General features: G+C 37.0%; 1 protein-coding gene across 13 annotated transcripts; it reads right to left on the bottom strand.

Annotated features, from left to right (window-relative positions):
• Nucleotides 1-164: 164 nt before the first annotated feature.
• Nucleotides 165-11,017, bottom strand: LOC104597626 (uncharacterized). 13 transcript variants are annotated; one of them, XR_016078552.1, is made up of 15 exons: nucleotides 10,498-11,017; nucleotides 10,274-10,381; nucleotides 9,441-9,649; nucleotides 7,517-7,586; nucleotides 6,830-7,026; nucleotides 6,638-6,713; nucleotides 6,456-6,539; nucleotides 6,233-6,312; nucleotides 5,975-6,101; nucleotides 5,710-5,769; nucleotides 5,558-5,608; nucleotides 5,277-5,435; nucleotides 4,286-4,418; nucleotides 3,662-3,969; nucleotides 575-698 (listed from the first exon to the last, which is right to left on the bottom strand). XR_016078552.1 is itself a non-coding variant. In XM_088891326.1 (13 exons), the coding sequence occupies exons 2-13, from the start codon at nucleotides 9,596-9,598 to the stop codon at nucleotides 526-528; spliced, it is 1,368 nt and encodes a 455-aa protein (XP_088747452.1). In that variant the 5' UTR covers nucleotides 9,599-9,649; nucleotides 10,113-10,179; the 3' UTR covers nucleotides 165-525. The 13 variants fall into 13 exon arrangements, 8 of the variants coding, with proteins under 8 accessions (XP_088747452.1, XP_010257582.1, XP_010257578.1 ...); XR_016078555.1 differs by lacking the exons at nucleotides 10,274-10,381; nucleotides 10,498-11,017 and adding an exon at nucleotides 10,191-10,213; XR_016078554.1 differs by lacking the exons at nucleotides 10,274-10,381; nucleotides 10,498-11,017 and adding an exon at nucleotides 10,113-10,134.
• Between the last annotated feature and the right edge of the window lie 1,145 nt (nucleotides 11,018-12,162).

The raw sequence follows: 12,162 nt of genomic DNA on the forward strand, positions 1-12,162 counted from the left end.
TCAAGTGGGATAAGGCTGTTTTGACTTAGTCTGAGGTTGGTTACTTTGTGCACAAAAATGGCAGTGTAGGCCAGTATCAGTCCACAACTCCCAAGACCCCCTCATAGCTGGGACTAACATTGGATAGTGACCTTTTTTTTTTAACTAAAAATTACCCACTCGAATTTCAAATTTCTAATATCATGTACACTATTAATCATTCATTATGATTCCATTACATATAAGTGGTCATATATAAACGAAAATGTCAAAGATATCTAATCTTGTACATAGCCAAGTAGTTTAACTTTAACCTGCCTTGAAATATTACATTTCTTCTTCCTCTTGAGCAATGACCTTCTCTAATGCTGTTTGTAACAGCTTGAAAGCAAATTCGGTGTTGTGTATAGGATACTTCCAAATAGGAGCCTCGCTTATATCTGATACTTGTTATTTTTTTTTTATCTAAAATACAAATTGTTGTACCCCGGTTGTATCCTTGTTCCTGGATCTCCGCCAAGAAAACCAATAGGGCCTTTTTCAATATTATGCCAAGAGGGGCTCCAACAGAGGTTTTGAATCGGGTGTATGAAGGTTCATGGTGTATGTGACTACCAGTCCAAGAAGCGCGCAAGATGCAGGGACCAAGCCCAATCCATACCTTGTAACAGAAAAGCAGCCCATGATTGAATGGCAACCCTTCAGAATTGAGGCAGTATCTGCATAAAAAGGGTAGGATGGTAAGTAGAAATTTCAAGCCACATATCTGTCAATCCTTTTGTTGAAACATCACGGTGGAATGAAGAATGTAACCGACTCCATATTGTTGTGACAAGGCTTTGTTGGCATTGTTGAATTGAGTTTCAATCACAGTAAAAGGGTACTTAAAACTGCTATTGGCTGGTAGAGTGGTAGATATACTGTTGTTTACATCATTACTTGCTGTATGAAAAAACAAACCCAAATTCTGTGCTTTACACTCCCAGCTTCTTATTCCTATCCTCTTTCAGATGATAGGCTACAATCTATTTGGGGGATGGAAGTGAAAATGCAGAGTGGAGGTAGATCCAAAATGGATTTAGCCCCTGAGGCAAAAAATCTGCTGCCTTTGGATTGCACTCCATTAATTTTTAAAGAGTAAAAACATTGATATTTCATATTTGGGAATGGGTGGCTCTCAAATCCTTTCCAACCCTCTATTAACTTTTTTTTTTTTTTTATGTGTTAGGAATTATATATAACGTGCAAATTATGGAGACAAAGTCTAAATCCTCTGTGATGTGATGCAATGCTAGAATGAGTGTAATCATCATGTACCCAAAGTTGTTAAATTTAGGTTCTCAGGATCATGGAAAAATTCATGAGAAATTATAAAATAGCACAAACTTTTGGATTCATCATCATCATCATCATCGATGACAACTATTTTCTTTTCTTCTTTTCTAAACCTGTCAACATGATGTATTTCTATGACTGTTATAACACATTTAGAGTATAATACCAATTTTTTTTTTTAATCTTAGTATGGTATGCACACATCTTATTAATTATATGTAAGTATATAATATATGTACTATATACGTATTTACTAACATTGGGGGATCATGAGAAGAGTCATATGGAGGAAGATGATATGATCCTAACAGGTTCCTTTTGAGATCATTTGGAAAAGTGCTAGAAAACCCCTCTGAGGCTAGGATCTATGTGCAAATGATGGACTGAATGTTGCCACTTGCAGTCTCAACATAAAGTTCTTATTTTCTTTTTCTTTCTTTCCGCATGTCCCACACCACTTTATCAATAATAGAGGTCAAATCTCCTGTCCACCAGAACTCTGCCCACGCCTACCCACAATACACCATCCCCATGAATTGGAAACATCTCCCCCTGCATAATACTATACAGATGATGAGGTATTCTCCATATGTGACTGCGATAAACATGGACAAAATTCTTGTGGGGAGAAGATCCGGACTCAAATTATGTTGCCCCTAGTACCAAGACTTGGACTTTTGTATTGACAAAAATATATTTTAGATGTCCTTTGGGGCCACCAACTCCTGCAACATCTCCCCAAATACTGATGCTTAAGATTTACTTGAGCTGTACTCAACCCAAAAGGCATTAGTCCAACTATTTGGGGCCAAAAATTGATGTTAAGATATAAAAACCAAGAGACTAATGTAGTGTAAAAGTTTCTGTTTGGAATCTGCAAGAATCTGGGTGAATGAAATCACTCGGTTTGCTCAAGATTTGCTTGATTGGTGTAGATTTGTTTGAACATGCTGACAATAGACTTTTCTATTTCTTTTTACGAAAATGAAAAGTAGTTACTTTTTAATCCAAATACTTTTACTTGGACTCTATTTTTTATCCATTGTAAACCCAATAGTAAGAAAAAATTGGGAAGGAGAACCACATTGAGCACTGATTCATCTATATGTAATTTTTTGAAGGGCAAATTTCTTAAACTACCCCTATTGTTTAGCTAATTATCAAGTTATACCCTTACTGTTTATAAATTGTCTTGGAACACCTTTATTGTTTTTGACAATTGTCACTACCATTAAATCATAACGATTTTATTGAAATTTTGTTTATGCCCTTTTGTTAAGTTGGACCAGAATTTGCTCGAAAAGAAAATTAATGTATTAACCCTCAATGGTTAACGATTAGGCGAGTGGGCAATCCTATTAGCTTCATTCATGAATGCTAAACCCTTCGTTGTTCGTTCCAAGCACTCCATTACCGCTGCAACTTTCAGCCAGTGACTGTAAACTTTTGTCTATAGGTAAGATAGAATAAAACGATGTTTAACATGACATATACGATTTTTATGGTTTTTAAACCTCAAACCTGTAGAAGAAAAGTCGTTGTTTTTAAACCCTAACCCTTTTATCTTACATGGTTGTCTTACTATCAATATTTTGTGTTGAGTTCAGATTTTTAGACATTTTACTGTGAAAGTTATGCTTCTGGGGACCATTTACAGAGATTTGAGGTCCAAAGTCAATCTTGGTCAAGGATTTACAGAGATGGGAGGTTCAATAGTGCCTTGAATGGTTGTGTCATGTTAGGGACCCATGTGGGCGTGTTATGTGTCGTGTTAGGGACCCATGTGGGCATGCAAGCGGGCGAGGCAAGTGGGCGAGGCAAGCGGGCTGTAGGGGTGGGCATGCAAGATGGCAAGGCGGGTGGGCGGGGGGCTGGGTGTGCAAGCAGGCGAGGCGGAAGGGCTAGGGGCTAGCCGTGTGAGTATGCGAACAGGTAGAGGGCTGGGTGTGTGAAGGGAGATTTTTAGGAATTTCTTCAAACAAATGGCATAAAAAATCTGTATTTTTTCACAATTGTTGTGAAATGCTCCATTCACAATGAAATGATGCGTTTACATCATCCCTAAGGCTGTGGTTGGAATCAATGCAAAATGTCATCGGTATAAAAATACACCAATAACGTTTTACACTGAACCGTGAAAGTGACTGTTGCTTTTTGAAAAATGCAATGGGTGGAAGAGTGTACAGTTTTACATCGATAAAATCGATGTAGTTTTTACATCGATTATCGATGTAAAACTTTATGCTTGATGAGGTTTTACATTGATTAGTGACGTAAAACTCCAATCCATCCAAACGCACACAAAAGTGAACTAGAGTGGAGTTTTATGTTGATCATAATTACGTACTCCTTCCAAACGCCTACATTGCTTCCAAATGCAGCCTAAGCTTCCACCACTGCATCACTCTTTCATCTGTTGATGGTTTTATCTACTCACAGTCGGTTGACAGAGCTCGCCTTCCACCAGATCAGTTGTACTTGAAGCTATGCCGGTTATTACCAATGACACCAGAACCGTCTCGTGGCTGTAATATAACACTGGTGATGATTGTGACTCCAAACAAACTGAAGACGATACCTTGCTCCACTCATAGAGAATGATCATATTACCCAAACAAACCGAAGACAATACCTTCGTCATTGTCGTGTTGATATCTGTGGGATGCAGTGGCTCAAAGAGGATGATCGTGACCAAAGCGAAATGGGTCAAACCAAAAAGGTGCATTTTAGACTAGTGAAGGGTAATCCAGGAATTTTTTGACAATATACCCATCACATGATGTCACATGTCAACGGCCCATGACGGGGAAGTTTGTGACAATTGTCAGAAACAATAAGGATGCCCCAAGACAATTTATAAACAGTAAGGGCACATCTTGACAATTAGCTAAAGAGTAGGGGTAGTTTAAGAAATTTGCCCTTTTTTTGAAATATATTTGTTGAGAAAAGAGAGACTTGACAGATTACTCACCTTGATTGGATTCAAGAATGTACAAAGCAAGCCCGCATGAGATTTTGTCCAAGAAGCTCAATGACCCATAAACAAATGCACAACCATTTAAATCTTCTCCAACTAAAACACTTTGCATGCTCACTCCTGTCACCTGTATAATCCAATAAAAGTTAGTAGAAGATTTAAAGATGAAAGGTCAAATATTGCAGAAAAATCATGAAATTCAAGAGAGAACAAGTACTATTTTGATTATGTGGTTTTTTATGTCCAGAAAACATGTTAACCTTAGTAGTACTAAAATAACTTGGCTATCTCAAGATCACTAACTGGCTCCTTTTCCATTATACCAATGGCTTGTTCCAGATTTGCTCCTTTAAATTATAGTCTAGTTGGATACAACTAGTCACTTGATTATGGTAATGCATATGATATGGCTGCTGTAATCTGGGGTCTGGAGTCACAATGTGACTGGTTTCCACCTTCAAGATCACCCAAACTAAAACCTGGTACATATGATGATTCTAACCATGATCTATTTGTAGACTGTTTCTGGTTGTTGACCATTTCTTTTCCTAACCATTCCATTACAAATGCACCAGTTCCCATATATTATTCTTTGCCATTTGGATCTACAAATTGATTTCTGGATGTGATCCCCTGGTAATAAGTGAAATGAAAGTCATCATTTAAGATAGCTGTGCTAAGCAATCAAAATAAACAAGAAGAGAATAAGTGCATTTTTGGTATTCTTTGCAAGTGATGTCAGATCCAGAATATAGTGGTCTGATCTGTATCTACTAACATTACATAGCACAAGGATAACACTAGAGAGCCTTTTGGGCTCAGATGTAATTTTATTGTTTCTCCTTTTTCTTTTCTTGGGGGCTCAAGTTGTAATTGGAAGATAAGAAAGTTTGTCTTCCTTTTTGTAATTATTCTTATGTCGAATTAATGAAATTATCATTTATAAAAAAAATAACACTAGAGAGCCTTGGAATTACCAACATACCGTCATTAATGCATTGGCAACACCAATAGCCACTGATAAAAGGTACATAAGATTTTGCATGGTACTGGGAAGAAAAAGGATCCCCGCACCAGAAAATATCCAAAGAACACCTCCAGCAGTAAAGAAGGCCTTGAGACGTTGGCCAGTCCAAGTAATCTCCTGCAATGTGGACATATAATGGTTTAGTATCAAAAAAGAAAATGATGAACTAAAAAGGTATGCATTCTGCTACCAATGAATTCTAAAAATACATTCAATTAGACCATTGATAATTGAGTAACCTGTAAAATGACAGATACCACAATGCTGCATATGTAGATGATAGCAGGTACCTGTCCACATTAGTTAGAAATCAAAATCATCCCACCAATGTGTCCAAATGAAACAGATATGAAATGAATGTGATGAGATCTCATAAGGTTTTTGCATTTACCAATGCCTTAGATGATTGAGCCATTTGCAGATCATTAATGACGTAAAATGCAAGGAATGCCTGGTCAAAGAAACAGTTTTAATGTGAAAACAACAAGGCTGCAAAAACAATTCTTGCAAATATTATCCATAAAGAATCTTGAAGACCTCTTTTAATAATTATTATAGTAATTTGAGAGAAACACCATTAAGAACTGAAAGAAAATTTCACCATGGCCATATCAGAAGATTCATTTCAAACAAAGGAAAGAAAAAACAGTTGTGACCTGTGAAACATTCGTTACTAGTCGAGTGAGTACATAAACAATAGCAACTTGATAGTATAATACTTTCTTGAACCAATGTGCCCATGATATTCTATGGTTACTTGTTCCGTGTATTCCTTGCTTCAATCTTCACATGAAATGAAAGGTAATTGTTTGGTCAAATATTATTAGAATGTGAAACTATTTGAAGAAATGACATGGATTAATAGCTTATGTAGGAGAATTTAAAAACATAAAAAATAATAATAGCCAACACACCTTGGCTCTTTGGTTCCAATAAGGAATATGCTCACGAAACAGCATCCAATGAAAATTGACAAATATGCAATCCAGCGGTACTGTTCATTTAAAGGGAATTTAAAAGTCAAACCAAAGAGAAGATGCATGAGAATTATCAATAAACTTTCATGAGCCCTGTTAAATTCCTATCCTTGCTGGAGGTGTTCATTATAAAGTGAATAATCTTATTTAATCAAGATACCTGATTTTCAATATCAATAGGTGTTCTTGGTTTGCTAACATTAAACACTGTCAGAGCAACTGCATATAGGCTGAGGTTGGCCACCTTAAACAATTAGAACAAAAAATAAAAGATCATAACCTTCACAATAATGTGAACAGATATAACAGTGACTGAGACAAAATGTCAAGAAAGACACTAACCATTGTAAAGGCATTACGACAACTAGCTAGCACAACTCTGGTTGTTGGATTCAGTGTGATGCAATTCACCATAGACCTTCAACATAGGCCCATTTTCCATAAGTTTTTCTTGGGAAAAAGAAGATGACTAAAGGAAATAAAAGATGATGAAATCACATAAACTTGAAAATTCAAGCCAGGAAAGGTTGTTACATGTGTGAAACTTGGGTAGCCGCCCAACCCACATTGAAAATTGCAGCAAAAGTACTATAACTAATTGTCAGAATTGCAGATGAATTTGTCCTAAAGATTTTACATGGAAGGCAAATGCCAAAAACAGAAGAGAAAGAAACTGCAACCAGAACTGATCCAGCACCATGCCATATTTTGAAATGTCCAAACCTGTCGATCTAGTATGCAAAACAAAGGAAGACATTTATTTTCAGCATATACTTTTAATACAAACATAGCAATTCTAATGCACCAAATATTTATTTTAAGTAGCTATTGAAAGTGAAATTTACAATAAGATACATCCATCTTTTCTTTATGAAAAAGAATGGGCTTGACTGTAAGCCTGTGAAATCCAATTACTTAAGGTCCATTTAAAACTCAATTAAGTGGGTTGGGACCATGTCTGTGAAAGAAAGCTAATGGGCCACCTAAAATATCTATTTAGGCCACTAAAGTAGTGTCCACACTTGGATCTCCCTCTCTTTAAGTGGAATCCAGGTATCATTTACTTATAGAGGGGTGCTTACATAACCACTGCAATCCCTATTTAATCTCCTTAAAGTGAGTCATGAAAGGATATTAAACCTTTTGAAATAAAACTAGATTTCAGATAGAAATAAAAAGATTAAAAAAAAACATAGACAGAATAGATGCAGTGGAAAATACCAGCTCTCCAGCAAATATTGTTGTAAATCCATCAGCAATTTGACCAGAAAGCATAACGGTAGCTGTATTTCTGCACATGAAAGTGACCAACAGAAGGATTATAATGAATTTCCATGTAAGGACTATAAATAGTGCTAAGAATTCCATATAATAGTTCAAAGGATGTCTGTTAGGAGACCTCTGGAAGTGTATATCAAGGACAAACGGAAACATGGTTCTTGAGGATTTATAGGGTTTCAATAAGTATGGCATTCAGTTGCCAGGAATAAGTATTGGAGTCAATTGAGATGATGGGTTTCTGGAGCCAACCATGCCAACCTAAAAATATCAATAGATATCTATTAGCATTATCCTTCTTACTGATTTCTAAACACTAGGTCAGAGAAAGTACAAAGCTCAGATTGGCCTCAATCTTGTATCTCCAATCTCAATTTCCCTTGTTTATACCCAATTTCTGGTACAGAGATGAAAAATGAAAAACTATTGCTTCTTTTTTGAAAGGTAATTAAGAGCTTCTTGCACTTCTATTTCTCCTTAAGCAACATTTTCGTGTTCACTGAGGTTCCTGACTTAACTTGGTCCTTTGAAACCAAAAGTCTTTTCCAAGCATTCTTCTTGGTTACAGGTGATTGTCTTGAAGGCAGTGCATGAAAAGATTTATGCCTTCATCTTTCTTCTATAGAGGCATACATCTTCAAAGTTCAGCCAGCATGCTTGTATACTATGCTTGGATCATTTCATCATTCATTGTGTGTTTAGCTCTTTTGGAGGTCCTTGAATTAATTCACAGTTCTATGCTTACACAGAGATTGTGTTATTTCTTGTTAAGCAAAAAAAAAAAAAGGCAAAACTCTCTAAGGATACTTGCTTATTATCATCCTCTGGGTGTTATTTCTTGTTAAGCAAAAAAAGGCAAAACTCTCTAAGAATACTTGCTTGTTATCATCCTCTGGGACATTCAAGAGGAGAGGAATCCGAAGATATTTCACTATATACCTTCTGTTGCCCTTAAAATTATCTTCTTGTTTATGCCCCTTGGTGTATATTGTGGAATTTTCAACTGTGATGGTTGATAAGATTTCTAGATATTATCCTGGTACTGCTAGGTCCTGCCTCTCCTTTTTTATGGGTCATTCTTGGTCCCCTAAAAAACCAAAAAGTTCTAGACTCAATTTTGATGGGTCATCTTCAGTATCTGAAAAAGGAGGCCAGTTTTTAAAATTCAAATTGTACTTATAATACTCCCTCCCATTGCTATTATCATCCGATTTGTTATTTTATATTGCCCTTTGAACTTTGAAAAATCTAACAATAACATGCATTTTTTTAATCAATGAGAAGCCCTACATCATCCTTCTGTTAAGGAATTTTAGCTAAATCTGACATCTTATTCTTTTAAGGGGCTTCTAACTTCTCATGCACCTCCAACACTAAAAGAAGGAAAACTCAGTAATATGTGTTATAGGGCCCTTAGTGGCATGATAGAGTGAATCTCATGGATTTATTAGAAAACTGATTTGGGCACATGCTAATTTTCATAAATTGGACACAGCAATACATTAGGGGTGCTTTTTTCTTTCAAAATTGTGCTTTTTTACTAATAATTAGTTGTCTTCCAAAAAAATGGAATCTGCCCAAATAAGTCCCCTTTATTTTATTGGCTTTCTTTTTGTAAAGTTCCCTTTTTTAATCTGTTTTTCCCTGCCTACATGAGCAACTTTTGACATAATAACATATTTATCCAAATTGAAAACGGATATAAACCACTTCGAGTGTCTTTGCACAAACCAGGCCCAGTAAGATCTTCAAAATTTACGTAAAGAATATACTTAATTGATCAATCCATAGAAGTTGCACAGATCCTATAGGTGATTCAGGTTTCAGACATCAGACAAGCACAAGTGTTATTAAGAAAACAACATACCTTGGGGTCAGGCCAATATCTGTCAAGAACACTAAGAGATACGTAAACCAACAGGCAGATGTGATGTCATTAAGCATGTGGCCAACACCATAGTAAAACACAGATGCTCTCCCAAGGGGCTTACTCCATGATTCCTCATCACCCATACCAAAAACCATAACGATAGGATGGTTTATACTATAACTAATTATCCCTTGTCGTGGAAACTCCTGCATAGAAACAGATTGCAGTTTAAGGAAAGGTAGAACATATTCTCCATGAATCCCAAAAGACAAGCAGATAACATAATATGGAGAAGAGAAGCATTGCCACACATACAGAGAAGTTTAGAAAGCCAGTTTTCACAAAGTAAAATCATAATTTATGGATTCCAACTGAACCTGACAGAAAATTTCAGGTAATACAAACGGAAACATGAATCAATCATATCATCTTCACATGTAACTTGGGCAACTCCAGTTCAACCAATAACCCATAAAACAGAACACTTCATCGAAATTAGTCTACGCTCATGCCAACCCATATACCGAAATTGCCAAACCTGATCCACTAACAAGAAACTGTACTATGCAGAAAGAAAAAAGTAAAAAAAAGACAAGGAGAAATAGAAACAAAATGAACTAAAAGCGGAAGGAACACAAGGTGTTATATTCATTTTCAACAAACTAAGACCTTCTAATGGGCAGCGATAATTCCAGAGAAAAATAAAACTAAAATTCATTTGTTGAACACAGGTAGAAGGATATTAACCAATATAGAAAATTTTCCCAAGTATCTGAAACTGCAAAAACAACCCAAATGGAGAGAGAGAGAGAGAGAGAGAGAGAGGATACCCGCTAGGTTGCTCCCATTCTTTCTCCCTTGCTTGCAGTCTGGAGACTGAAAGATGCTCAGTGCAGGTTGTCTTTTGTACTTTTCAGAAATCAGAGCCTTCTTGGGACCTGAATGGTTACACGTTCATCAGTGAGTCATCAATAGCCGTGATAGGTGGCACTATTGGCAGTTAAGGTTGTTCGTTACGATTATCCATGCACCATCCAATCAAATGCATGCTCACCTCTATCGCTGTGCAAATTTGGGCCGTTCATCAGAGAGGAGTTACAAAAAGCTGATCGCTGACTTGCTCTGGTCTCCAGTACAGATCGATTTACCGATAGTGGGTCCCACAACTTACACTGATTCGAGTCTTTGACGGTAGATATTCTTATGGAATGTATAGTTGAGAATCATGGAGGAGGTATATATTAGAATTTCCCTTGAAAGGTAAAGTGCCTTTTCCTTTTTCGGGTCCCGCAAGTCAATAACAGAGCGGTCAAGTTCAGCTAATCCGTTCAGCTTTTGGAGCCTCCACCCACCCAATGACCCAAACAATGAGCCTCAGAGACGACGATAAAAAGTTGGTCGGGCCCCACAGCCCCAATAACCCATGGGCCAGGACGAGCCTGACAAGTGACAAGGTTGCGCCTATGGAGATAGATATTCAGAAGAGGAGTGATCCACTCATCCACCACTACTTTGAAAAGCCACTTGAGGAGGCATTAAACATCATGATTGTTGTTGCTTTCCGTCTCATGCAAGTATTGGTGCCAAGTGGCAACTGGGCTCAGCTCAGCCTCTGGCTGCTTTCAGTTGTAATGCAGTCTGCAGATGGGCCAAACCAAACAGTTAACAGGAATAGAATCATGGCTTATAATGGGAGTTTTTAGTACAGTTTCGTCTGTGTCACAACGCTTTTTTCATAGAGATGGGAACTAGAGTTTTTCATACAAATAAGTTTCCTACTGTTGTTGACGAGTAAATGGGCACAGCCACCACGGCTGTATTGATATGAGAAGACCCTGCTACAGCATGATTGTTAATATGATATTTTCTGAAGCCAACTCTTTCCTCCACTTCTTGACCAGAGTCCTTGTGAGTTGAGACATTTTTGTAAATGAATAACGAAAGAGATCAGACAACTGTTGCCTAGGATAGAGCATCCACAAGGGAATCAGCCAGCCTTTAAATCCAATTGAACTATAATCTTTAACTTAAACAACTCTACTTGCTTCAACGCCTACTTATTGTACAAAGCTTCAAATAAAACTCCTTTATCGAAACAATCACCAAAAATAGAGCCTTCTCCGTCGCCGGTGCTCTCTTTGATGTACCAAAATGCCGAGTTGGGATCTTCTGCCAACAAAACACGTCCCAACCCCTACCATGAGATTGAGACCCACCATAAAAGTGAGACCCACTGTGTATGAGATGTTCGGTGTGAGATGACACTGATAGGTTGTTGGAATGTATTTTATTGGCAGGTGATCCGGACTCTAGATGTTTCAAATGAGGGGTTTCAACTTTCAAGGTTTATTGTGTATGTAAATACCACACTCCCAGAAGCGCAAAGTAACAAAGCTCAAACCATATCTGGGTAACTGATAGACTACCAATGCTTTCGGAATGCATAAAAGGCAATAAATATGTAAAATTTTCAGCAATATATGCCATGAACTCAGCTCAAAAATCAGATCTAGCTTGTTGTTGTTGACCCAAGATATAAACGTATATATTAAAAAGGCCATTATCCAATTTTCATCCCAGCTATATATGATCTTGGAAGGGTGGACAGGATATGGTTCTAAACTTTGGAATTTTTTTTATAACACAGATCATTGCTGAAAAAGAAAAATAATTGAGAACAGGTCCTTGATCCAAGAGATCCACTTGACACTCTTCCATA

Source organism: Nelumbo nucifera, chromosome 7 (assembly GCF_055504915.1).
Source record: "Nelumbo nucifera cultivar China Antique chromosome 7, China Antique-T2T, whole genome shotgun sequence".
Taxonomy (NCBI): Eukaryota; Viridiplantae; Streptophyta; class Magnoliopsida; order Proteales; family Nelumbonaceae; genus Nelumbo; species Nelumbo nucifera.

Excerpts from the sequence above, each read along its gene's own strand:
- LOC104597626 (XM_010259276.3), bottom strand. The coding sequence starts at position 9,856 with ATGTTTCCGTTTGTATTACCTGAAATTTTCTGTCAG. Across the intron at positions 5,770-5,974 it reads TAGTAACGAATGTTTCACAG|GCATTCCTTGCATTTTACGT; the intron begins GTCACAACTGTT and ends TTCTTTGACCAG. Across the intron at positions 699-4,285 it reads CATTCTTGAATCCAATCAAG|ATACTGCCTCAATTCTGAAG; the intron begins GTGAGTAATCTG and ends CTTTTTATGCAG.